Raw genomic sequence first — 27,114 nt, 5'->3', positions numbered from 1 at the left:
CAGGAGCCTGAGCGAACCTCCTCTTGAGGTTGCTAAAGGCCCGATCCGCACCCTCAGTCCAGGAGAAGGCAACCTTAGGGGAAGTGAGACCGTTTAGCGGGGCGGCCGTCTGGCTGAAGTTTCTTATAAAGCGTCTGTAGAAGTTTGCGAAACCCAGGAACCTCTGGAGCTGCTTTCGTGAGTTGGGAGTGGGCCAGTCAATCACTGCCTTAATTCTCTCGGGATCAGGTCTAACCCGCCCCGCCTCGAGGATGTATCCCAGGAAGCTGATCGAGGTCCTGTGGAACTCGCACTTTTCAGCCTTGACAAAAAGACGGTTCTCGAGGAGGCGCTGGAGAACGAGACGGACATGCGTGCGATGGTCAGAGAGATTACGGGAGTAGATTAATATGTCGTCCAAGTAAACAAAAACAAAAACGTTCAGGAAGTCGCGCAGGACATCATTGATCAGGGACTGGAAAACTGCTGCAGCATTAGAAAGGCCGAATGGCATAACCAAATATTCAAATTGTCCCATAGGAGTCTTAAAAGCCGTCTTCCACTCATCTCCATGGCGAATACGAACGAGGTGATATGCGTTGCGGAGATCTAACTTGGAGAAGATAGCCGCTTCCTGCACTGGTTCAAAGGCAGATGAAATGAGGGGGAGTGGGTATTTGTTCTTAACAGTGATGCGGTTGAGCCCTCTGTAATCGATGCAGGGTCGGAGGGACCCGTCTTTCTTACTAACAAAGAAAAACCCCGCCCCCACAGGAGATGAGGAGCGCCTGATGATGCCGGCTGCTAGGGATTCCCTGATATAATTCTCCATAGCCTGGCGCTCGGGGAGAGAAATATTGAAGAGACGGCTGGAAGGAAGAGGCGCACCCGACAGAAGGTCGATGGCGCAATCGTAAGGGCGATGGGGGGGTAAAGAGAGAGCTTTGTCCTTACTAAACACTTGTCTTAAGTTGTGGTATTCCGCCGGAACCAGGGAGATGTAAGCGGGATCCGCCCCCTCATCGCTGGCCGACGGAGAACTTGGCTGGACTGCGGATTGGAGACATGAGGAGAGGCAGTTAGCGGACCACGACTCGAGACGGTTGTTAACCCAGTCCACATGAGGATTGTGCTGCTGTAGCCAGGTGAGACCTAAAACCAGAGGTGACTGGGTGGTGGGAAAAACAAAAAAGGAGATAGTCTCACAATGATTGCCGGAAACCACTAACTGAAGCGGCTGGGTCCGGTGAGTGATCTTGGGAAGACGCCCCCCATTTAATGCGGCAACATCGAATGAGACGGGAAGCCTTACTGTTTCGATGTTAAACTGTTCGACTAGGGATTGATCGATGAGGTTTTGCTCGCTGCCTGAATCTATGAGTGCTGAGAGGGACAAAGACTGGTTATTGAGTTGCAGGATCGTAGGGAGTAAAAAACGGGAAGGGGTTGGTGAGCGAGTTCGGCCCATCAGTTTCCCCATTCTGACTGACGGACCTTCGTGTTTGGGCGGACCGGACACAAAGCAATATAATGGCCCGGCTTGCCACAGTACAGACACTGATTTAACTCTCTGCGCCGCTGCCGTTCCTCCGGGGTCAAGCGCGTACGGCCAATCTGCATGGGCTCCGGCTCTGGGTCGGGTGCCAGATCCCCGGGCCGCGCGGGTTGGGACACCTGCTGAATAGCTGAGCCAGGGAATCTGACAGGCTGCCTCTCCTGCCTCTGGCTTCGGCGCTCCCTGATTCGGTTATCCAGGCGGGTGGCGAGAGTTATTAACTCATTTAATGTCTTGGGCTCGTCTAAAGGAGCCAGCTCGTCTTTTATGCCCTCACTAAGTGCGTGAAAAAATGCGCTCTTAAGGGCGCAGCCGTTCCAGTCTGAAGCCGCTGCTAGAGTGCGGAACTCGATTGAGAACTCTGCCACGGTTTTTTGCCCCTGCTTAAGGGACCATAAACGACGGGAAATACTTGCTTGATCGGTAGTGTTCCCAAAGACCAGCTTGAGCTCATCCACAAATTCTGAGAAGGAGCAGCCAAACCTTGTGGGGTCCGTAAACCTCGCCTCCGCCCACCTGAGCGCCTTGCCCGTTAGGAGACCTAAAACGAAGGATATCTTGGCATCGTCACTTGGGAAGGAGGGCGGGGAGCGGTGGAAAACCAGCGAACACTGAAGTAAAAATCCACCAACCCCTCCGGCCTCCCCGGAAAATTTATCCGGAGTGGGCGCCCGGTAATCGGCGCTCACACTGGGTTGAGGAGTTGGCTGAGGAGGCGCCTTTTCACCTGCTGAGGGCGTCTGTTCGGGCTGCTGCTTCTGGAGTAGAGATGCCAAGTACTCTAGACGCTGATTCGTGACGTTTTGTTGTTTACTCAGGGATCGTAGCACAGCCTCATGAGACTGGATTAGTGAATGCTGCTCTGCGAGGGTCTCACTGAGTGCGTCTGCTAGGTTCGCTTGGCCAGAGTGTTCTGTCATGGTTTTAGAAGTATACTGAACCCACATGCAGCAAAACACCCAGGAGAAAGCTCGAGATCAAAGGTTTATTAACAAACAGATCCGGAGAACTGTGGACGGGAGGCGGAACAGAAACGTCAGGGCTGGGGAGCAGGAACCAGAGCGATGCCAGTCCGGGGAGCTGAGGGAGAGAGGGGCCAGCCCGAGGGTGCTCGTCAGAGAAATCCGGGTCCGGCTGGCGGATGGGTAGGGTTCGGATTCGATCCGGCTCTCGGACTCGGTTTAACCTGGAGCGAGGAGATGGAATCGTTAGAGCACGTAGAATTAACAATGCAAGGCCTTCTTACTAGTTTCCGTTACCGCGGATATCAACACTCTGGCGAGGAAGTGTTGTCAGGTGGCTCCTCTTAAGCTCCTGGTGATGATCTGATGATCGGCAGGTGCGTGGTGGCACACCCGTGGGGTGGAGCGTCGGAAGGGAGCTGGGGAAACCCCCCTCTGGTGGTAGCTGGCGGTGGCGCAGGGACGCAGGACGACAACACACAATGGACCTTACCTGCCCATTTGACGTCACTGCGCAGCTACCATGTGCTTGACCGTCTCACAAACTCATGCTAATGTACATTGTGGACTACCAGACCGATAGAAAGTTTTTGCGTCAAGACTCGGGGGGGGGGGGGATGGTTCTCCATCAGTGGGGTATCTGTACAGGCGATGTCAGGTATCCTGATCGTATTTGTGGAACTAAAATTCAAAATTTCCCATATCTGAAACGGAAAGCCTTGCTTGGATCAAAGCTTGTGCACGACCGCATTTTCAGCTCAACCGTCGTAGGATCAATAAGAACAAAGTGTCTGCTGGTGTAAGTATTATTGCTTTGCTTTCTTTGTGTTTAGTGAATAAAAAAAAGAAAGCCAATAATAAACACATCCATTATCAAAACCTTTTAGCCAAGTACAGCATAATGGCAGTACCGATACAACTTCTGCACCTTTAAGCATGTCTGTTATAGCCTTACGTTAGCTGAACAGATCAATATGCAATGTGTACCGTATCTGACATACATTAAAGATTTTCTTTCACCTGAAAAGGCTTTTTACTAAACTGTAATTGTGTTAGCCACGCTAATCGTGTTAGCCACACTAGCACTGAGTACCGTGTATAAGTCCTAGGCACATTCAAACCCTCAAAACCATGAATGCCCGACTTACCCAGCCTTGCAAGAACAACAGGCATCAGTGATCTTGTCCACAGCAATAGTTATGCTGAGGGTGTGAGGATCTGCTGTTTTCCTCATCGACCGGTAGCTTTTCGCTGTGACGCGCACAATGTTGGAGGCATCGCGTGGCTAAAACACCTTGATGTCGTCCAAAAAAGATGACATGAACTTGTTGGATCCCCTGTCCATTGTCTTGGCTGATATTTTGTGAAAATCCGGCAGAAATGCTACACTAATCGACTCAGAAATACTCTGCAGAGTCAGTCGAAATGAAAAATGCCATGTTTACACATAGGAGCTAAGCTGTTAATGTGAAACATGTAGTCACGTGGGACTTTCGAGGGGCATTTCTGGGCGGAGCTTGGTAAGGTCCATACAAGTACACCTCGCTGCAGCAAACAGGAAGGGGCAGGGACGGACCACTGTCAGTCTCTTACCTTATTTGGAAATGGGACCATTGCACTCCGGAAGTGAAGGGGGCGCTATTTCCTATATTACCGCGTTCTCCCGTTTTAATTTTCTTTTGAAATCTGTGATATAGCTTCAACTCTAAGAAGGAGTTTCATTCTCAGCATGTATTTCAACTTCTCTTTTTTATTTACTTCAGCACAGCTCACAGCTTTTAACAAATTCCGTAGCTTTCTGTGTACTTCTAAATCTGCTTCCTAGTCGCATCTTTTCAGGCCTGCTACTGCGTCTAGTGGCGTGGGGGTGGTAACACAACTAATATAATTATGTCACTAAACGAGAATAGCACAAAATCTTTATTTACTATTAATTTCGCCTAAAACCCCCCAACGTGAAAGATAAATTATCTTCTAAAATTAAATTTTTTTCTTCCGGATGTAAAGCTAATTAGGTGACATAAACAACACCTTTATACATTATAAATAATATCTATATATCTGCATCACTTATAGGAGGAAGAAAAGAAATAAGACATGAAAAGCAACATTATCAACAATAAAAATATCATATACAATGTATACACAAGAAATTTAATTGAGCAAAAGTTAATAACGAACAAATTAATTAGGTTCACAGAATAACCAGGGTTGTTAAACAAGCAATAATCCACATTTTTGTTTTGTTGGTAGAGTCCTATATATAGGAAAAATATTAAATTATTTAGTCTTCCAAGGTGGAAATTTTTCTTTGACTCTAAAACAATAAAATGAAACAAATTAATAGAATCATAATATCAACAATTTGTGCATCAAGTAAACATTTAGCATGCAACAGGTAAATGTTATCATTTAATTTGGCTAAGAATAATTATTGCAGTCAGTGAATGACGTTTAATAGATGTTCTATTTTTACCAGAGGAACACAGTAACGCCTTCATGAGCTCAAACTGACGAAAAAAAGAGAAAGGATGCTCTAAACAGTTTAGACAGAGTTGTTTTTGGTTTCACCACTTTTTACCTACTATTTCTGCTGCTATTCCAAGTATTCTTAAAAGATTGTCTGTTAGTCAGCAGCTCATGTGACCAAACCAGCCGAGGAGATGAAAAGCTAAAGCACTCAACAGTTAAAACTTGAGATGACTTAAAACTTAAGTAAAATTTTAAGTTTTAACATTTTAACTCATTGTTAAAATGTTGACATTGCTTAACTAGAGGTAATGTTAGCCAATGTTACCTCTAACTAACTAGAGGTTTTGCATGAGTTGCACTTGTTAGGTAACCCCAAGATCACTGGGTCTTATTAAAAGATAAAGTGACGTTTCTTAAAAATGTAGCCAGTATTTTCAGAAAAGTTGAGCTGACTGTCCACGAATGATCCAAGATATTTAAAACTTGCCATAGTTTCAACAGGTTGGCCAACGAGTGAAACTGGAACCACTTTCAGGTCTTGTTTATGTAATTTAATTGGCTCTACTTTCTTAATAAAATTAAAAGGTATGGTGTTTTGTGAGGGACTTTATCTTTTGCGGTTACAGTTATGCGAGAATTAATCATAAATAATAAAGACTTTTTTCCTCTCCTTGGGCTGCCACATTATCGTGGTGGAGCGGTTTGAGTGTCCCAATGATCCTAGGAGCTATGCTGTCTGGGGCTTTATGCCCCTGGTAGGGTCACCCAAGGTAGATAGGTCCTAGGTGAGGAACCAGACAAAGCGCAGTCCGAAGACCCCTTATGTTGAACACAAACTTTGGACTTCGTTTTCCCTCACCCGGACGCGGGTCACCGGGGCCCCACTCTGGAGCCAGGCCTGAAGGTGGGGCACAATGGCGAGCGCCTGGTGGCCGGGCTTTTACCCACGGAGCCCGGCCGGGCTCAGCCCGAAGAGGAGACGTGGGTCCCCCTTCCGATGGGCTCACCACCTGTCCGAGGGGCCAAAGGGGTCGGGTGCATTGTGCTATGGGCGGCAGCCAAGGGAGGGGACCCTGGCGGTCTGATCCTCGGCTGCAGAAGCTCTTGGAACGTGGAACGTCACCTCTCTGGTGGGGAAGGAACCGGAGCTAGTGTGCGAGGCTGAGAGGTTCCGGCTAGAAATAGTCGGCCTCACCTCGACACATGGCTCTGGTTCTGGAACCAGTCTCCTTGAGAGGGGCTGGACGTACTTCCTCTCTGGAGTCGCCCACGGTGAGAGGCGCCGGGCTGGAGTGGGCATACTTGTTGCCCCCTATTTGGGCGCCTGTACGTTGGGGTTCACCCCGGTGAACGAGAGGGTAGCCTCCCTCCGCCTACGGGTGGGGGGACGGGTTCTGACTGTTTTTTGTGCTTACGGGCCAAACGGCAGTTCAGATTACCCACCCTTCTTGGAGTCCTTAGAGGGGTTACTGGAGAGTGCCCCTCCTGGAGACTCCCTTGTTCTACTGGGGGACTTCAACGCTCACGTGAGCAATGACACCTGGAGACCTGGAGAGGTGTGGTTGGGAGGAACGGCCCCCCCGATCTGAACCCAAGTGGTTCAGATCTGTTGTTGGACTTCTGTGCTCGTCCATCACGAACACCATGTTCAGGCATAAGGGCGTCCATATGTGCACTTGGCACCAGGACGCCCTAGCCCGCAGTTCGATGATTGACTTTGTCATCGTCTCATTGGATTTGCGGGTGTATGTCTTGGAAACTCGGGTGAAGAGAGGTTAGAGAGCTGTCCACTGACCACTACCTGGTGACAAGTTGGCTCCGGTGGTGGGGGAGGAAGCCGGTCAGACCTGGCAGGCCCAAACGTGTAGTGATGGTCTGCTTGGAATGTCTGGCTGAGTCCCCTGTGAGACGGAGCTTCCACTCTCATCTTCGGCAGAACTTCGAACACGTTCTGGAGGGGTTGGGGGACATTGAGTCTGAGTGGACCATGTTCCTGTACCTCCATTGCCGAGGCAGCCTATTGGAGCTGCGGCCGCAAGGTTGTTGGTGCCTGTCGTGGCGGCAACCCTCGAACCCGTTGGTGGACACCTTCGGTGAGGGATGCTGTCAAGCTGAAGAAGGAGTCCTACCGGGCCTTTTTGGCCTGTGGGACTCCAGAAGCAGCTGATGAGTACCGGCGGGTGAAACGGCATGCGGCTCGGGTTGTCGCTGAGGCAAAAACTCGGGCGTGGGAGGAGTTTGGAGAGGCCATGGAGACAGACTTCCGTACGGCTTCGAGACGATTCTGGTCCACCATCCGGCGTCTCAGGAGGGGGAAGCAGTGCAGCACCAACACTGTTTATAGCGGGAATGGTGCGCTGCTGACCTCAACTCGGGACGTTGTGCGCTGGTGGGCGGAATACTTCGAAGACCTCCTCAATCCCACCAACATGCCTTCTGTTGAGGAAGCTGAGCCTGGGGACTCTGGGTTGGGCTCTCCAGTCTCTGGGGACGAGGTCGCCGAGGTGGTCAAAAAGCTCCTCGGTGGCAGGGCCGGGGGTGGATGAGATCCGCCCGGAGTTCCTTAAGGCTCTGGATGTTGCAGGGTTGTGTTGGCTTACACGACTCTGCAATATCGCATGGACATCGGGGGCAGTTCCCCTGGATTGGCAGACTGGGGTGGTGGTCCCCCTGTTTAAAAAGGGGGACCGGAGGGTGTGCTCCAATTACAGGGGGGTCACACTCTTAAGCCTCCCTGGTAAGGTCTATTCAGGGGTCCTGGAGAGGAGGGACCGTCGGATAGTCGAACCTCGGATTCAGGAAGAGCAGTGTGGTTTTCGTCCTGGTCGTGGAACACTGGACCAGCTCTACACCCTCAGCAGGGTCCTGGAGGGTTCATGGGAGTTTGCCCAACCAGTCTACATGTGTTTTGTGGACTTGGAGAAGGCGTTCGACCGTGTCCCTCGGGAAGCGGGCGCTGTACCGGTCCGTCGTGGTGAAGAGAGAGCTGAGCCAGAAAGCGAAGCTCTCGATTTACCGGTCGATCTACGTTCCCACCCTCATCTATGGTCATGAGCTTTGGGTCATGACCGAAAGAACAAGATCACGGATACAAGCAGCCGAAATGGGTTTCCTCCGCAGGGTGGTTGGGCTCTCCCTTAGAGATAGGGTGAGAAGCTCGGTCATCCAGGAGGGACTCAGAGTAGAGCTGCTACTCCTCCACGTCGAGAGGAGCCAGTTGAGGCTCGGGCATCTGGTCAGGATGCCTCCTGGACGCCTCCCTGGTGAGGTGTTCCGGGCACGTCCCATCGGGAGGAGGCCTCGGTAATCCCTCCAGGACACGCTGGAGGGATTACGTCTCTCGGCTGGCCTGGGAAGGCCTTGGGATTCCCCCCGGAGGAGCTGGAAGAAGTGGCTGGGGACAGGGAAGTCTGGGCCTCCCTTCTGAAGCTGCTGCCCCCGCGACCCGACCCCGGATAAGCGGAAGTGGATGGATGGATGGATGGATGGATGGATGGATGGATGGATGGATGGATTAAAGACTTTGGTATTCTGATTTAGTAATGTATTTATATTAGTTGTGCTACCACCCCCACGCCACTAGAGGCAGTAGAAGGCCCGAAAAGATGCGAAAAAGGAGCAGATTTAGAAGTGCACACAAAGCACTTCTAAAATACTGTTTTTTTTTGTTAAAAACTGTGAGGTGCACTGAAGTAAATAAAAAAGAGAAGTTGAAATACATGCTGAGAGAGAAACTCCTTCCTAAAGATGAAGCTAAATCACAGATTTAAAAAGAAAATTTAAATGGGAGACCACCGATAATATAGGAAATGGCGCCCCCTTCACTTCCGGAGTGCAATGGTCCCATTTCCAAATAAGGTAAGAGACTGACAGTGGTCCGTCCCCGCCCCTTCCTGTTTGCTGCAGCGAGGTGTACTTGTGAATCTTCTATCCTTATGTTTATGCTTCTCCCACAATATGGAAGATTTCTTCTTCACCAACAAACTGCACGCCTGTTTGTGCACTGCTTCCTCTCACTGGTGGAGATGGTGTATTGCACTACTTAAAACAGCCTTAAATAATGTTTCAAATGCTAAGTTCGTAAGTGCTTTGTAGACATATTGCTGTAAAACTTTAGAATCAATTAAATTAAGAAATTTAAGACTAAACAACATTGCAGAGCAATATAATATTCCCACATGAAGCTAATTTTTAAAGTTTAATCGGTAATACTTTTATAACAAATTTATGTCAGATCATGATTTCTTGGTTAATGTCAAGCTGTCATAACAAAGATAATTTGGTAACACTTTATTTGAAGGGGTGTGAATAAGACACTGTCATAAACATGACATAACACCTGTCATGAACATGAATAAGTCTTCATGAATATTTATGACTGTTGTCATAAAGTGTCATTCGGTAAATCATGACACTTTTAATACAAAGTTGACATTATTCAAATGTCTTCGTTATGACAACTTGTCATTGACCTAGACAGAATTGACAGAATTCCCCCCTCCTAACTTTGGCAAATAAAGAGTAAATGTTATCTAAATCACAGGACTTGTTGATCAAGAGAGGAATCAACACAGTTAAAAGCTTGCAGGTAAATTAATTTGTTTCCATTTTTTAGATGGGAACAGATTATTTCAGGCGGCTGAAATATTCATTCTCTCCTCTCCCCCCCATAACTTTGGGAAATAAAAAGCAACTGTTTCCAAATTCTCAAAAATTATGTGTGATACCATACTAGACATTTCCTTAATCCAGTAATCTGTCATATTTTACATTAGAACGGGATTCACCAAAAATTCTACACTCAGATCTTTTCAGGAAGTCTTTATTTTTTTGCACTGCTATCGGCCAGATTCCATCCTCTTGTATCAGAAATGGAAAATTATAAATACACACTACGTGTTGGAAACCTGTGTTTGTTGACTGACTTATTTGTCAGGCTTAAGAGACAAAAGTTGAAAAAAGACAGATTGTCTTCGTGTTTAAAATAACACAAAACAGCGTAAAAAGACCTCGTTTATTTATTACTTTTATTTTATTTTGATAGCTGCTGATTAAACTGAAAGTTACAACATTGACATGATTATATGAGTAGTTTTTATCGAGAAATCGATCAGAAGTGCCGTGAAAATGGTCAGATCCGCCGGATCCAAGTATATTCAAGTACACCTCGCTGCAGCAAACAGAAAGAGGCGGGGACGGACCACTGTCAGTCTCATACATAGACATAATATAAGGATAGACGCCTCATGGCCGCTCTCGCCTATTGTCACTGACGAGATTTAGGGCAGCCATCTTGGAGCGGTCCACCACTCCACTCAGCATTATGTGTTTAGCAGCACAATGACGTATCAGCGCATTTAATCGATCATAACACGCTTTCTTGTTACTGGAAACCATATTCAATCATCTATCAAAGCTACATTTATAAACAATTGTATTATTTAAGTATGTTTTTCATACATAGTTTAGCATATTTAAATATGCTTAGTGGCTATAACAATAGAATAGGAATGGAATATTCTGATATTGATGTATGATGAGCATATTACAAAGCACACAGCCGTTCATAATTTATTTAATAAATTAATTAGTAATATCAATACATATTTATAACTATACAAACACAAATAAATAATGATTAATAATGACACAAATAAATAATGATTAATACTGAATAATATATATGGGATACATGTTTATAAGTATGTATGTCAGGCTGGATTCTGTTTTGTTTTCGTTTTGGTTGTTTTCTTTGTTTTGGGAAGTTTGCTGCTTCCTCGTTCCCCCACCAGATGCCACCTTTGAGCAGAGCCCCTGGAGCAGACTGTGGGAGAAGCTGGAGACACACCTGCGGTGCATTAAGGAGACTGATTCTGTGGCTACTTAAGAAGCGGCGAGCTGACATTCGGCGCCTGAGTGTTTGTGTTACCTGGTAATCAAACATTCCAGTGAGAGGCCCTCGAGTTAAGCTCCCGTAGTGACTTTGCTTATGTTTGTTCTCCTTGTCAGGTTTTGCCTGAGGTTTTCCAGCGGTTCCCTGGAGTGGAGTTTAAGGCAAACTCCTGCAAGTTTTCCCGTGTACATCTCCACGACGCTCTTGGTATTACCAAGCAGTGCCAGCCCCGAGCACTCCCCTCCTGGTCCTTTGTCCTCCGTGGATTCCCCTGTGACGCAGCGGTACGTACCGGATGGTGTCCGTGACCTCACGGTGTGCTCATCTCTGGACTGCTGTCGGCCGTCAGCTCGCCCTCCACACAGCCACCTACCTGTCCGTCCTCCCGCGGGCCCCAGGTTCTCTTAGCCGCCTCCGGATTGTTGTCTGCTCCTACAAGTCACTCTCTCTGCTCAAAAGTAAGCCCCCGCCATAATCCACAACATCTCGTTTGTCAGCGTCTTACCTCTACCTCTCACCTACTGTGGCTGATCTGGTGGTGCCCTACCCGAGTCCTGCTCCACATTCACTCCCTTTCCCTTTCCCCTGTACAATAAACTATATTATTGTTTTGAAACGTACTTCTCCTGATTGTGTTCTTTCCTGTGGGTTCGACGACTGGAACTAAACATGACAATGTGTATATATATATATGTTTTTCAGCCAACGAGTTCTAGCTTCAGAGATTCAGCAGCTGAGATTGAGTCCAAAATCCGGTCCGAGATTCATCCATGCTGCAGTGAATCCGTCTCTCTTTATAGATTCTCCCACTTCTTCCTCACATCGTGTCTTTAGGAAACTTTCAAAACAAAAAACGGAAGATTTAGGACGTATCTTACTAGTGAAAGGATTACATATAAATAATAGTCTTTACCACCTGTGTAAACTTTGCTGGTGAATGTATAACACATAATATACGTTTTATAATATGTGTTACATTGTTTCATTTCTAATATAGGCTCTTGTGTCAGATAATCTAAGTCAATGTTAGAGAATAATACAGTTTTTTATATTTACAGGATCTCAGTTATCCTTCATAGCGGCTGAACCTGTATTACACCAAGCACTGTAGCTAATATTAGCTGGTATCTCACCAGCGGACATAAATACAGTAAAGTAATATTCTAGTCACAGAATATACACAGTAATATGTCCATCTTACTTGTAAAATGTTGTCTGTGGAGCCCTCACATCAAAAATCCATTGATCTGAACAACAACATCCCTCAGTGCTGAGGCATCTTCTGCTGTTTTGATTGAGCAAAGTAGGAGGGTATAGCGATCCAAGATGGCCGCCGTATTTCCTGCGCCGGAGCAGCCAATGTGGGGTCTACTCTTATATTATGTCTATGGGAGGAACAAAAGACATAACGAGATATGAAAAACAACATGATCAACTATAATAATAATACGCAGTGTATACGTAAGAAATTTTATTGAGCAAAAGTCAATAACAAACAAATTAATTAGGTACAGAAGAATAACAACCCAGGTTGCTACAACGAGGGTTGTTAAACAAAAATTCAATTTTTTTTATTTACAGTGCCATGTATATTATTGAGAGACTTTTTGTTGGTAGAGTCTTATATATAGAAAAAAATAAGATGAAACTATTTAATCTATGAACGAGGAAATTTTCCTACAACTCTAAAATGATAAATCATATTCATAAATCACATTATTACACGGCCCATCTGTGGCGACGATACAAAAAAGTATCCTGCAGAAACTTTATGTGTCCTACAATGATGGCATGAGGCTCCTACTCAAAGTACCTAGATGGAGCAGTGCTGGCCACATGTTTGTACATAATGTTGTTCCCACATGTGCAGCTGGGCTCAGGAATCTTATGTATAAATACATGTGTAGATGATCTGTGTCATGCAATAATATAATTGCAATTTTAGTAAATCCTGCTTTTAGTACAGTGAGATTCTCTTCAAGATTATGGAATCATTGGCGTCATTTATTTGTGACTCAGTGAATAATATGTCATGTTTATTTTTATTTTTCTCTTATTTTGCTTGTTTTTACCTTTTTTCTATGGACCTTTTTTGTGTCTGGATTAAAGATATAATTGAATGATTGATATGATTATCAACAATTTGTGAATAGAGCAAAACACTTAGCATGCTATAGATAAATATTATTTAGTTTGGTTAAGACTAATTATTGCACTGTCAATAAATGACTTCTAATGGATGTTCTTAGTTACCAGAGGAACACAGTAACACCTTCATGAGCTCAGAGGGTCAAACTGATGAATAATGAGGATGGATGATCTCTGCTAAAGTATTTCTTGCCATCTTCCATGTTCTTTCAGCAAACAGTTGAGACAGAGATGTTTTTGGTTTCACCACTGTTTACCTGCTGTTATACCTGCCATTCAAAGTATTTTTAAAAGATTGTCTGTTAGTCTGCAGCTCATGTGACCAAACCAGCCGAGGAGATGAAAAGTTAAAACTTTAAGTTTTAACATTTTAATTCAACAACCTCTACCTAACTAGAGGTTGTAGACAACCTCAAGTTGGGTAACCCCAAGGTCTTCTTAAAAGATAGAGTCTTTGAGAACAGTTCTTAAAGATATAGTCTGTGTTTTCAGCAAAGTTGAGCTGACTGTCCAGGAATGACTCGATGTATTTAAAATATGCCACAGATTCAACAGGTTGGCCATCAAGTGAAACTGGAATCACTTTCAGTTCTTGTTTATCTCATTTAATTAGCTCTTCTTCCTTAAGAAAATGAAAAGGTATGTTCTTTTGTGAGGGAATTAATCTTTTACTGTTCCAGTAATGCCAGAATTAATAAGTAATAAAGACTTTGTGGTATTCTGATTTAGTAATGTAATTAGATTAGTTGTGTTACCACCCCCACGCCACTAGAGGCAGTAGCAAGCCAAAAAGATGCGACTAAGGAGCAGATTTAGAAGTGCACCGAAAGCTACAGAATTTGCTAAAAGCTGTGAGCTGCGCTAAGGTAAATAAAAGAGAGAAGTTAAAATACATTCTGAGAGTGAAACTCCTTCCTAAAGATGAAAATATATCACAGATTTCAAAAGAAAACCAAAACGGAAGTATAGGAAATAGTGTCCCCTTCACTTCCGGATTGCAATAGTCCCATTTCCAAATAAGGTATGAGACTGACAGTGGTCCGTCCACCCCTTTCTGTTTGCTGCAGCGAGGTCCTTCTCTCTCTGAGCTGTGAGGGCTGTTGGAAACTGCTTGACGATTTAATTAGTTATTCTTTCTGTGATTTCTTCAGGTACTTTGAAGTGACAGATGGTTTTGACCAACTTCCCACAGCTTTCTACCAAGTTTTAAATGCCACAATCCTGCTGAACTCCAAAGTGAAGCTAATTGATCAAACAGGCGGGGCTAATGTGACTGTAACATATGAAGACTGGCGGAACTCAGGTTCCCTGTCAAAAGTGACAGTGGATTATGCCCTTGTTACGGCCACAGCCAAGGCGACCCTCTTTGTTGACTTCTTCCCTCCTCTGTCTGGTAACAAGATGGAGGCCCTGCGCTCTGTTCATTATGCCAGCTCCACAAAGGTGGTGCTCAGTTTCAAGGAACGCTTTTGGGAGAAAGAAGGCATCAGAGGAGGGAAAAGCATCACTGACCGACCGTCTCGCTTTATCTACTACCCCAGCCATGGGTTCCCAGGTACCACTGCAGGGGCCCTCCTGGCTTCCTACACCTGCTCTGATGACTCCACCCTTTTTCAAGGCATGAATGAGGAGGATCTGATGGCAGTAGCTCTGGAGGACTTGGTGAAAATCCATGGGGAGTATATCCGATTGCTCTGCACAGGAGGTCTGGTGAAGAAGTGGGGCCTGGACCCTTACAGCTTTGGAGCCTTTGCCTTGTTTATGCCGTACCAGCAGGGACACTACGCACGAGAACTGTTCCAGAGTGAGGGACGGGTGCACTTCGCCGGGGAACACACAGCAACTCCTCATGGGTGGATCGAAACTGCCATGAAGTCTGCTCTCAGAGCAGCTAAGAATATCAACAGCTTGACTCTGTAGCGTCATGTCTGTTTTTTTCTCAGAAAAAAAAGCTAAAAATAGTTCAGCTTTTTAGAATCTTTTCAATATCATGAGCCCTGGTCCATTCTCCGCCTGATGCAAGATCTGTTTTATTGTGATGTGGAGATGTTGCTAGGTCTCAGTATCAATAGTTTTAGGTGTATTTCATTGAAGAAAAATGTTTTAAGTCATTCAAACTCAGCGCTGATTCTTGCATAAATTGTCTTTTTCTTGCTCTTCCAGTTTTTACCACTTTTTCTTTTCTTCATGGCTGCTTCCATGATACAAACATCTACGGAAACCATTTCAGTAAAAGGTGCCAACTCGCTGCTGAGTGCACATGAATACAAGCAATAAAAACTTGCTCTTGGATCAACAGATGACTAAGTTCTGTTTTTAATATAGTGCTCACTTATCCTCTTTCCAATACTGCCCTGGGCAATTACCCATATCAAGAACAGGACTGATCGAAATGAATCCATTTAGCTTTGTAGATTTTAAAGTTTTTAAACAGAATGAGATTTTTAATAACTGATGACTTAATATCAGTAAATGGGGATTTTAGCTCAACCTTAAAAATTTGCAAAGCAGAGTATTAGGACACTCCGATTTTTAACATTTCTAGTATTTTGCTTGTTGCAGCCTCTTTATACTTCAGCAATTACTATGTTTTTACTCAAATTAAATTGTGTCTTTAGTTCACTAACTTTAAATGAACTGTTCTAAATTCAAAGTTATCAGGACAAACCCAAAACTTCATGTTTTCATATGTTGTGGAAATCATTGTCTTGTAGTTTGTTTTTGAGCTTAAACGCTATTGCTGTTCTTTTCCCACACTACACCAGGGATGTTGTTTTCACTGACCTGAACACCACCACTAAGTTTTCATCATAACAACCATATTTTTTGTTTGATGGTTAATGTCATAGTAATTAGGATCAAAAATAGAATCCCTAAGCCCCCCTCGCCCCCCAAATATTATTTATTCATGTGAGACAACTGCCTCCTGTATGTTTCAATAAAACAAGATTGGAACATTGAAGGTGCATTGTGACGTTATATCACCTGACAGTGTCAGTTATTTAAAAAAATTATTGATAAATGGTCAAAAACTGAATCAATATATTAGCTTTTTTAAAGATTAGTGATCAAAAAGAAAACGGTAATCGGTGCACCACTAGTTTTAAAATCACCAAACACAATGGGGAATAGTAAAAGGTACCTTTCAGTAAGCACTTTGTATTCCCTTGTTGCTGAAAATGTGCTATATAAATAAAATGACCTTTACCACTGTGTGTCACACTGGATTGTTACGTTAATCAAAGTATAAGCCATCTATGTATTTCTATGTCTTTCACCTAGAGACAGAAAAAATTTGCACAATATTTAAAGATTTTAATATCATGTAAGACCACTGGATTCTATCAGAACCTTTGTCAAACCTTTGACAATTTTCATGGATTTCACACCAGAACATAGATTATGTGCGAGTTTACAAACTGATTTACATCCAGAAACAAGAGACTTCATCCCACATCTCCAGAGCCCAAAACATATGGTCCTCTCCCATCCACATGACACGAGTAGCTTCTGAGTAAATCGTCCTTCTGGATCAGGTCCATGATCAGTGAGTGCCCTTCTGCACCATCTGTGTGAACCGGTTGGTGATGGTTAGGGTGGTGTCAATGAACCTCTCCACACAGTTCTGAAGACATGTCTCTGTCCGGTAGTCCAGCTTGGAGCCTGGACTATCCACACACTTGTCCCAGCACACGTCTGTGAAACTGTGCACCTGGAAAACACAACAGACAGACGGTCAAATGGACAACTCTGGGAAGACACTGAATCTGACTCAGCTCAGAGTCCAACAGTGTACTGGCTCCTTTCATGGCTGCTGCAAAGCTGCTGAGTTGCAGCAATAACGATAATACCAACAGGCTGAAGATACACAGTAAACTTTTCCAAAGTTTACTTTTTTCCAGTGATGTGGAAAAAATGTTGTTTTTCATAGTTATTTTTACCATCTTATTCATATTATACATTTATAAATGTCACATAAAGCATTTGAAAGCTAACAATTTAGTAATAAATATTTAAAATTAAATAATTACATAAATATTTAATTTTGAGCTAAATATTTAGTTTGTAAACTATTTAGCTTGTTAATTACAAATTGTGTTAGTTTGAAACTAAATATTTAAATAAATATAAAACTATATAAATGTTTAGTTAAACGAAACATTTGATATTGGTATTTAGCTTGTAAACTAAATGTTTAGCTTTTGAATTAAGTGTTTGGCTTGGAACTATGACATTTATAAATGTATTAATATGGTGAAAATATGACTTTGAACAATGAGTAGCATTTTTTTCCCTATATGACAGGCTAAGTAAACCAAAAATATTGCTGTTAATTTTTCACTTTGTAACTTTATAATCAGTACCTGTCAGGCTATATCTGGAGAATTAGATGTGTAGACTGCAATAAAATGTCAACATGAGCCCTCAGTACAGTGAGGAACACATACAGCAGGGCGCCCAATACGTCGATAGCGATCGACCAGTCGATCTCGGCAGGTGACAAACTGATCGCCGCCAGGACGGCGAGACCAGCACTTCCTCTTCTGACAGGCTTATCAAAAATATTCACTAAGATCCTAAAAGTTTGTAGCTTCATTAAAAATAATTAAAAATCAACGAAACGTGTTAAAATTAATAATCTCAGTAATTATTGTTTCAACAAGGTGTTGCGCAATTCTGTGCATTTCGGTTCCATTAGCGCACACACACACACACGCACACACACACACGCACACACACACACACACACACACACACACACACACACGCACGCACACGCACACGCACGCACACGCACACGCACGCACACGCACACACACACGCACACACGCACACACACACACACACACACACACACACACACACACACACACGCACACGCACACACAGGCAACTCAAAGACTGACTGACGAGCAGAGCAGGAGTTTAAATTAGCTACTCAACCACCCTGTGTTCATGAGATACTTATTAATAATCGAGAAATAAATATCAAGTCTGGAAACCTGATATCGTAACAAACTGAATGTTGTGTTTTTAAAGGCGGTTAGGGTTAGGGTGTGCTTAAACAACAAAGACAGAGTAAAAAGGTAGGAGTGGTTTAGAGTTGATGTCTGTTCAAGTTATTTGACCTTTTTTTACCTTTGCTGTGGCTCATTACACCTGCTGTAGTTTCTGAACATTCAATAAACGACAAAATTGGACTAATTACCTTGTTTGTTTGAGTATATGTCACAACAAACATCAAATAGGACAAATATATTTCATTACGTTTTAACAAATTCTACCAGCGATAATTATGTGAAATTAAATTAATTATATCCCGACTTCCTTTACCTTTATTGGGCTCTTTGGTTCCTCCTATCAGTCTGTAGTTTCTCATACTGAGGCCATCAAACCAAAGTTCAGATCCACCATGACTGACTGACACCGGCTGGCGTCAGGTTTGCAACCAGCTTCTGACTGAGAAACCAGTAAGCTGCTCCCATTGTCAGAATGAGGAAGAAACTGCATTAGGTTTTCTATCACTTTATTATTTCTGCTATAACTGATGTACATTCGCATATAAAGTTAGTCAATAGAGTTTAACTTGCATTTTTTATGTTTTGTGTCATGAGGTAGATCTCAGGCAGCTGGTGAGAGAAAAAGTAGATCTTGCTCTCAAAACGTTTGGCTACCCCTGACATAAAGCATTACTTCTTTATTCTTTTGGACATCTTGGGATGTGTTGTCCCCTGCATGTGGCCTGTTGGAGCCGGGAAGACAGAGATCACCGTGTGGGAACAAACCTGGGCCTGGAACTGGGCCTTCTGCTGCTCTATGGCTATCATCTTCTGAAGCTCCGACGCTTCTGCCTTCTCCGAGGCGCTGAGATGATCAAAGCTGTCCATGAGCTTCCAGAGTCCACGCAGAGAGCCGACGGACCGGTCTAAGCGGCGGGGGAAGCGTCCTTCACACTAACCCGGCGTGAGCCACGGCGGAGGAGATCCTCAGGAAATCCCTACGCAGCGCTGATCTACAAACAACGGAGATGGTCTTCACACTGTGATGAGTCATAGCGTAGTAGTTTGGACATCAGCGTCATGACCGTGACACAGGAAGTTACGTTTACCAAGATATTTGATAGTAAAAAGACGTTTACTCGATCCCTGAAAAGGTCAGTTAGAAAAGGTGAAGATATTGCTGTAAATGCACCAGACTTGGAAAGCTGCTCATTTCCATCAGTATTCCATAACACGAACACACTAAAACAAGACCATTTATACAAAACAGTAAAAATAACAATAAAAGAATGCTGAAAGGAAAAAACAAACAAACAATATAAGGTGAATTACACCTGTTTTAAAATACTTGTATCAAAAGTGCTAGTATGTTTCAAAGTATAAAAAAATATATATTTGTCATAAATGAAACAGATTTTTTAAAATGCCCATGCTTTATAATTTTCCAAAAATATCAACAAATATCCTATTGTAGATATTTATTTTTAAAAAATAAAGAAAGAAAAGATTATGTAATATTTACGACTCTGACCCATTTTATTTAGCTTGAATTACTGAAAGCAAATGTAGATACCCTGGTGTAAAAGAACAAAGTACTTTTGCACATTTGACCGATAGTAACCTCCTGCCAGATCTTAGAGCGGAGTGAGCCATCTTCTTAAACATTCAACAGCTTTGTACTTAACTCCGAAACTAAATCCGGGTAACGGTGGTGACCTTGGTGAGTTAGTCATCATGGCGGCCATCGTTAGATTGAGTTCTGTGTGTCGTAGGGGTGTAAAACGTGAGTACTGCTCTCTGTCTTCCATGTGTGTGGGTTTTCTGAACACGAGCGCTAATCTGAATACAGCAGAGCGGGAGAAGGACACGAAGAAAGGACCAATGAGGTGCTCAGGCAGCTTACATAGAAACAATGGCCGATAGAATAGGGTCTGTTGTCAAATTCACGACACAAAATAGAGGAATGCAGGCGCACAGCTAGAACGGGCTAACCTTTGATATTACAGCTTCAAATCCCGTCTCAGCTCTAAAGAACGGGACTTCGTGTTGTGACGTTAAAAACTGCCAGTGTAATGAAATGTTGCAAACCTAACCCTGTTTTGTGTTATACCTGTAGAACTGATGTCCGATTAAAGCGTCTCCTCTGTTCTCCCTCCTCAGCTCTGTTCTACCAAAGCGCCCTGCTGGCTAGGCCAGTTGTCGTCTTTCACAAAGAGCAGCAGCTCCACCCGCTGACTGCAAGGATCCATTCGTCACCACCGCTCTACGGTGAGTGGTGGACAGTCAACTCTGCAGTGGTACAGACTTGGAACAGGTCTACACACAGATGAACCTCTGAGATTTGAATCAGAGACGGTCACTATCAAGCTCAGACGGCATGATGGTGACTGCTAAAATGGTTCAAATCCTGAGTGGTGCACTAAGGTTTAAGGAAATGCAGTGTTGATGCTCTGGTGCATTAGTAGTAGAAGAAGTTTTATTTATATTGTACTTTTTCAACAACAAGGCAGTTCAAAGTGCTTTACTTGGATTAGAAGACAAACAAAACAGTAACACAAGCACAAAAGAAAAACTACACTTTAAAATGTTCCATTGGTTCTGGATTGCTAAGTAAACTTGAAAAAGAAGACCAGAGTGGTTGGAAGGTTGATATAACAATAAGTCTTTAATGTATTTTGGTGCTAAAGCACACCACAATTTGTAAGCTAATGGTATTTTCAAAGTTTGTTTTAGATTAGTAAAGGATAAAGCCAAATGTTGGTTCTCCGTGTTTGATTCTTGTCCTGGGTTGCTAAGTACTCCACAACAGGATCTAGATCTTTCTCTGATATTAGTCCTTTAAACCTGGAAATGTTAATGTGACAATAAGGATAAGTAGTCCACAATTTATAAACCAACAGGAGTTTCTCTTGGTCTTCCTCGTTTATTGGTGCTTCAAGCCTGGGAATGTTTTTCAGGTGATGGTTAGAATCAAATAAACAGTCAGTCAGGGTGATGAAATGACAACATCAGGAAGGATAGGGAGAACCCCAGCACATACAGCAACATTCAGACATGTGTATCTGTAGTCTTGAGATATGTGTGCAATAAGTCCGTTAACCCTGTGCAGCCAGCTCTCCCAGGCAGCAGTCTCTGATACGATGGTCTTATCAAAGAGCAAGTCCTTGGAAGCACTCTGCTCCACAGTTGCATGGATGTCTTCAGGAAGGAAACAAGGTGGGAAAGAGCCTCTTGTCTACATATCATCCAGCCAGATTTGAGATGGGCAGCCAGTTAAAGTCTACAGAGGGGAGCCAGTTCAGATAGACAGTATTCTTTAGATCAGGTAGACTTTTAAAATTTTCATCTCCCCTAAAGTCTCACAGGTACATTCCTATTGATTCCAATCATCCAAATTATTGTGGCCGTTCCCGACAGGCCAGACTAGCAACTTCTCCAAGATCGATTCCATCCGGCTGGTGTTAGTCTGAGTGTTCGCTAGTCAGCCCAATGCATCACACTGATCAGGCATCTTGACAAGGGTTGAAACAGTTGCCGAAGTCTTCCGAATTTGTTAATATGCCAGGTATCCTGGAAAAAACAACTCCAAAGAGCAGAAATCCCGTTATCATGAATCCAACTAAATACAGACCCCCCATGTCTTCCAAGTATAACATGGACAGACAAAAAACAATTGTAAACATTCAAAGAGTCCAAAATGAATGCCCCTTTGCCCAGTCTTGTTGTGAAAATTTGACCTATTGCATTGAGAGACCATTTGACCAGTTCCATAATTTGTAGATTTGGAGCATGTGCAAAGAGAGGCTCCAAAAAGCAACACAGAGACGGAGCAAACGGGGCATAGATGGGTAGGAAGGGAGCAGAGGAGAAAAGCATCCGCCTTCACAGAGAGCTGAAGAGTGTTGAATGTAGGTGCCCATCTGGTTATGTGGTTAACAATACATTTGGGTTTACGCTGCAGGAAGAACCTTGTTTTTTTTTTCTTCTTCTTCATTTCACTTCATCTTTAAGGTAGAAGGCTGAAACCTGCCTGTGGTGAACAGCGGATGTTGTTCTGGGTCACATCATGACATCATGCTCTCTTTCATCTAGTTTATGAGAAGTTCCGCAGTAGGGCTGTGAATTACAATGTTAGCTGGACAAAATTGTTCATATATTCCAAGTGTCATGAGTTCACACTTGTACAGAAACCCTAATATTGAATGCAGTGACAATTTACACACACTATTCATTATGTTCATCCTGTTGGTATCAGCTTATGTTGCCAGAAAAACGGGTCATGCTAATTTCCAACAGATGAAGCTAGAGCGTGTTCTGTTCCTGGCAAGCCTCAGAAAATGAAGTGAATGGTTGTGATGTTGAGACAACCCAGCCTCTCATATTTCATCATCGTTCCAGTTACTGCTGCTGCTCTCCAACGTGAGCTAGCAGCATTGAAAATCAAACGTGTGAACAGAATCTGACTGAAAATGAGTGGCTGTGTGAATTTTATGCTGAGCTTCAGTGAAGTTCGGAAGTTGGTTAACACATGTGCTACCTTGCTCTGCAGCGGGGTCTGACTCCAATGCTGCGTCTCTTCACTGGACAGCAGAGCGAGTGCTGAGCATCGCCCTGCTTGCCTTGGGTCCTGGTGCGTACTTCTGCCCCGGGTCAGTCATCGATTACTCCCTGGCTGCTGCACTCACCCTGCATGGACACTGGTAAGACTAGCCGCCACCAGACTTTGCTCTGGGGAAGTTTAACAAGAATTGTTTCGCAGAAGAAATGTACAATTGTACAAAAAAGAGATCAGAATCCACAAATTTCCTCTGGATAGTCTTTGGTGAAATACTGAAAAATCTGATTGTCAAAACTAAGAACTTCCAGCATTTGAGACCTACAATCATAAACGTCAAGTGTTGGATTTTAGAATATGGGAAAATTTGGTGCTACTGCCAGAGAATAGGAGAGGGGAGGATGGGCCGAGTAACAAAGGCAGGGGGTGGAGGGTTAGACGCCATAATGTAGGATATTTACAGGAAAATAATACGGGGAGCATGGCGGGGGGTTAAATACGGTAGTTTCCTGGCCAAAACAGGAGACTTGAAAGTTATGCCAACAATACATCATCCAACAGCATGTACTATTTATTAGTTTGGTAAAAGTCTTTTTAAAGTTATTGAAAGGGATGCACCAATATGAAAATTTGAGCCGATATCATTATCAGATGTTAATAGTGCCGTAATGGTCAATAACTGATATTTAGAAATATACGATGTTAAAAATATTGAACACATCACAATTTTTCACAGTAAACATTTTTCTAAAGGTGTTATTGACAGGACATTTTCACCAAATATTGGTAACAACTCAAGTAATCCCCACCTTGGAAGAAACCAAAACAAAAAAGTTTAAAATAATGTAAAATAACAGAGGGAAACCGAACTGAACATCCTTAGTGATATTTATTTAATACTTTGTTCCAAAGCCTTTGTTGGTAATGACAACAAAGGATGTATGAACTGGAGAGCGTGGAAATGGCAATGTAGAAATGATGCACTGCAAAAACACAAAATCTTAACTATTTTTATATTGTTTTTTATATATTTTTTTTATAGTTTCTAGTTCCTAGTGCAAATATCTAAGAACACTTGAAATAAGACAAACTAAATTACAGGTAACTTTTCAGCAAGAAATAGGAGCTTGTTTTAACCCATTAATTCCTTAATTTTGATGAAAAACAATTCTAATTCCATAGGGCAGATTATTTCACTTATAACAAGATAGGTTTCCCCCAGTCTGCTATAGGCCTGGTGGGCTGCCATGCTTTACATGTCCCCATGCCAGGCTAAGCGTTGTGTGCCTTTGTTTTTATTAAAAAGAAGAAAAATTAATTTATATATTTTTTTAAAAAGTATAAGCCGGATTGCAACCGTCTCTTCTGCGGTGAACATTTCACTGGCAGGGCAGAATTATTCTTGAAAAAATGGGTTTCTAGTTTTTTATAGTTGCTGCATTGAACAGGTAGCGATCAGACCGCTGGCTCCTCTGCTTTGGCCGCTGTGGTGACTTGATCTCTGAAGTTCACCTTGACGCAGATCGCTCATATTGGCTCACCTATATGGACATTTATATCAACCCCCTGTGAGGATGAGGATCCATGTTTCTGTAGAATTGATCAAGGTAGGAATCGAGTTTAAATCCACCGTGTTTGCTCTGCTCAGTGTTCACAGGGACACATTTAGAGGTGAGCGTTGAGCATGCAGTGAGAATATTTCTTTGTGAACAAGGCATCATACAGTATGTGTCGTGTGTGTTTATGTCTCAACATGCTGACTCTGTCTGCGGTGATGAAGTTTGAGTTCCCGGTTAGCCGATGTGTTAGTGGACCAAGGGTTCAGCCTGTGGAGGAGCTTTTACACTCACCTCCACGGCCGAAAGCCAGCATGGTGCGTGACTAGCGCAGCATGCTGGCTTGTTTTTATTTAGTTTTATTTTTTGCGGCGACACAATGCATATGTGTCTACTTGGAGCCGCGCAGAGATCAGAACAAAGGCAAAGATAATTTTATTTACATAGCACATTTTCAACAACAAGGAAATACAAAGTGCTTTACAGGAATTAAAAGAAATATAAAAATAAACTAAAAGAGCAAAAGAAGAAAAAGAATCTAATGTTGATCTAAAGTAAATAAACTAGAAACTCCTATTCAGGGTTGGTAGATAAGTATAATTAAGTATCCTCTGGTCTGATTCAAAATCTGGGTTGCAGTAATAGGAGTCTCTCTGCAATAGTCAGTACTCTACAGTTTCTAAAATATAAGCTAAAGAGTGACTAATAAACTAGAGTCTCTGAATTCCAAGTTTGTTCCAACTCCTTTTCTGGGTTAAAGTGAGTACTCCACAGTTTCACAAAATAAAAACAAAAAAAGAGTAAAGGACACATTGGGGCAAATGGCAACATTCAGACAAAACAAAGGGCAAAGAAAGACATGAGTGAAAGCGGTGACACCACAGGGCCATGAAACCACGTTGCTCAGCCTCCTGGCAGAAGTCCAATAAGATGTTGTTATCAAGGCCTTGGGAGCGCTCAGCTCCACAGCTGTATGGACAACAGGAGGGGGTGAAGTGGGAAGGAGCGTTATGTTTACATATCTTCAAGGAGATTGGAAATATGCAACATCCATGAAAGAATCAAGGCAACAATCTATGTTCCCTGGAGTCTTGGCATCATACCTGTATTGTATGTTGTCAACACTCCAGGTATGTTTGTTGAGAGACTCAGCAATCCCTATTCAAAGAGAGATTGCTGAAACTAATCACTACATCACAGACCAGCTGTGTGACGATGATGACATTTATCGGCAGTGTCGTATATTTTATGTCCAGGCAAACATTCTGGGGAGAAAATTTCATATGTGCACTGATGAAGTAAAAATAACTCTGTTCAAAGCTTACTGTATTCTTGTATGCAGCTCCTTTGTGGTGTAAATTTAAAAAAGCTAGCATGCAGAAGCTAAAGGTTGCTTATAATGACTCCCTGAGAATTCTGCTTAAGAAACCCAGGTTCAGCAGTGCAAGTGAGATGTTTTTTAATGCACATGTCAGAACATTTCAGGCACTCATGAGACATTTGCTATACAAGTTTGTGTCGTTTGTGCAGCTCCAGGAGAATAGTCTTATTGTGATGTCTTCACATCCCTCTGTCAGTGCACTAAGATACCAGTTGGCTCTGTGGAAACATTAGTATGCAAGTCTTTTATGAGATTTTATTTTTACTTTTATTTTTGTATGTGTTGTTGTGTATTGTGTCTTTGTGGATCACAAATCCAACTCATCTCTCTTAGTTTCCGCCATAAGACCTATCAGCTGCTATTGGTAGTCCAGCAGCACATCAGAAGCTCCAGTTTGTTCATTCAAAGGTCGTCTGAGATGAACTGGTCTTTCAGTGGGTGCTTGTGTCTGACGTCAGCTGGTCTTTGCGTTGCAGGGGTCTGGGTCAGGTGTTAACGGACTATGTCCATGGGGACACAAAGGTCAAGCTCGCCAGTGCAGGCCTCTTCATCCTGTCCACGGTCACCTTCGCCGGACTCTGCTACTTCAACTACAATGATGTGGGCATCTGCAATGCCATCGCTCTGCTCTGGAGCAAATGAAAGGGATTTTGGACTGGCGAGCTCAGGGGGAACCAGCGCTTTTTGAGAAATCTTGCCCCAGATAATTGTAAAAAGGAAAATAATAATAAGTCAATATGTTCTTCATAAGTTCTTCTATCATTTTGCATTTACTGAGGATGTAATGTGTTTGTCTAATGGATGCCGAGCTGTTCCAGTTTGTTTTTTTCCATTCAGTTGAGCTGCAAGCATTTACTTTAGAGATTCAAGCATTTTTATCCAGACAGCCATGGTTTGGTTATAATCAAGTCTTACAGAATACAGAAGTTTAACATCTTCCGTCATGTTTTTATACACATATATATAAAATCAGCCACACACTTTGACACAGCAGGCCATGTTGCAGCTCTAACCCAGCTGTGGAGGTTTTTCACAAGCCACAATAAAGTTATTTTATGATTCATTCAGAACAGTCTGGTTCCCTTTACAGCATTTCTAGAAATTGAAGATTGCACCCTGAATTTAGGATGCTATTTTTTTGAAGCTATGCAACAATGCGTAGCTGGATATGAAGTTGCAAACTTAACTTCTGCTGATTATACTGTAGTTCTGTACAATACATAAAACAATCAGAAAGCTTGGATAATTGGATAATGTTTTTGTTTCTGTTGGTGTTTTCACTTCCTGCATGCAGCTTAAATTCTACAGTTTCAGGGGATAGTCAAGAAAACGGAGCTCTGCCTTCTGTGTCTACACAATACTTATGCAATAAAACAGCTGGTACACATCTGGTTTGGGGCTGGGGGTTTTTATTGAAAAAAATAGTTTAAAAACACCTATCTATAATAAATAGTAAAATGCATTTACATTAAGTGGTTAAAAGAAAAGAAGTTAGGATAAATCTGAGGACGAATATTTCTGTATAAAACTGGGAATGACTTCTGGAAAAGACCTTCACTTAAACTAAATATGACTGATGGCAAGTCAAAATTGTGCATTAATTTCAATGTATG

The 27,114-nt window shown here is 43.0% G+C and overlaps 3 protein-coding genes across 4 annotated transcripts in view; 2 read left to right on the top strand and 1 right to left on the bottom strand.

Moving 5' to 3' along the window:
* The window catches only part of il4i1 (interleukin 4 induced 1), a 39,509-nt gene extending 23,538 nt beyond the window's left edge, over positions 1 to 15,971 (top strand). For both annotated transcript variants that reach the window (XM_017308266.2, XM_008425259.3), the window contains one exon: positions 14,161 to 15,971. In XM_017308266.2, the coding sequence (XP_017163755.1) occupies positions 14,161 to 14,929 (769 nt within the window). In that variant the 3' untranslated portion in view covers positions 14,930 to 15,971. The remainder of the gene's footprint in view (positions 1 to 14,160) is intronic.
* A 338-nt stretch (positions 15,972 to 16,309) lies between these two features.
* timm8b (translocase of inner mitochondrial membrane 8 homolog B (yeast)) lies at positions 16,310 to 20,257 on the bottom strand. Its single transcript, XM_008425261.2, has 3 exons — positions 20,120 to 20,257; positions 18,796 to 19,022; positions 16,310 to 16,721 (listed from the first exon to the last, which is right to left on the bottom strand). The coding sequence occupies exons 2-3, from the start codon at positions 18,895 to 18,897 to the stop codon at positions 16,554 to 16,556; spliced, it is 270 nt and encodes an 89-aa protein (XP_008423483.1). The 5' UTR covers positions 18,898 to 19,022; positions 20,120 to 20,257; the 3' UTR covers positions 16,310 to 16,553.
* On the top strand, positions 19,672 to 26,888 carry sdhdb (succinate dehydrogenase complex, subunit D, integral membrane protein b). Its single transcript, XM_008425260.2, has 4 exons — positions 19,672 to 19,792; positions 20,170 to 20,277; positions 22,559 to 22,709; positions 25,978 to 26,888. The coding sequence occupies exons 1-4, from the start codon at positions 19,744 to 19,746 to the stop codon at positions 26,141 to 26,143; spliced, it is 474 nt and encodes a 157-aa protein (XP_008423482.1). The 5' UTR covers positions 19,672 to 19,743; the 3' UTR covers positions 26,144 to 26,888.
* The last annotated feature ends 226 nt before the right edge of the window (positions 26,889 to 27,114 follow it).

Source organism: Poecilia reticulata, chromosome 13, assembly GCF_904066995.2.
Source record: "Poecilia reticulata chromosome 13, P_reticulata-male-v2, whole genome shotgun sequence".
NCBI lineage: Eukaryota > Metazoa > Chordata > Actinopteri > Cyprinodontiformes > Poeciliidae > Poecilia > Poecilia reticulata.
Note: the sequence above shows the minus strand (reverse complement) of the source record. Positions and strands in the feature narration are given on the sequence as shown.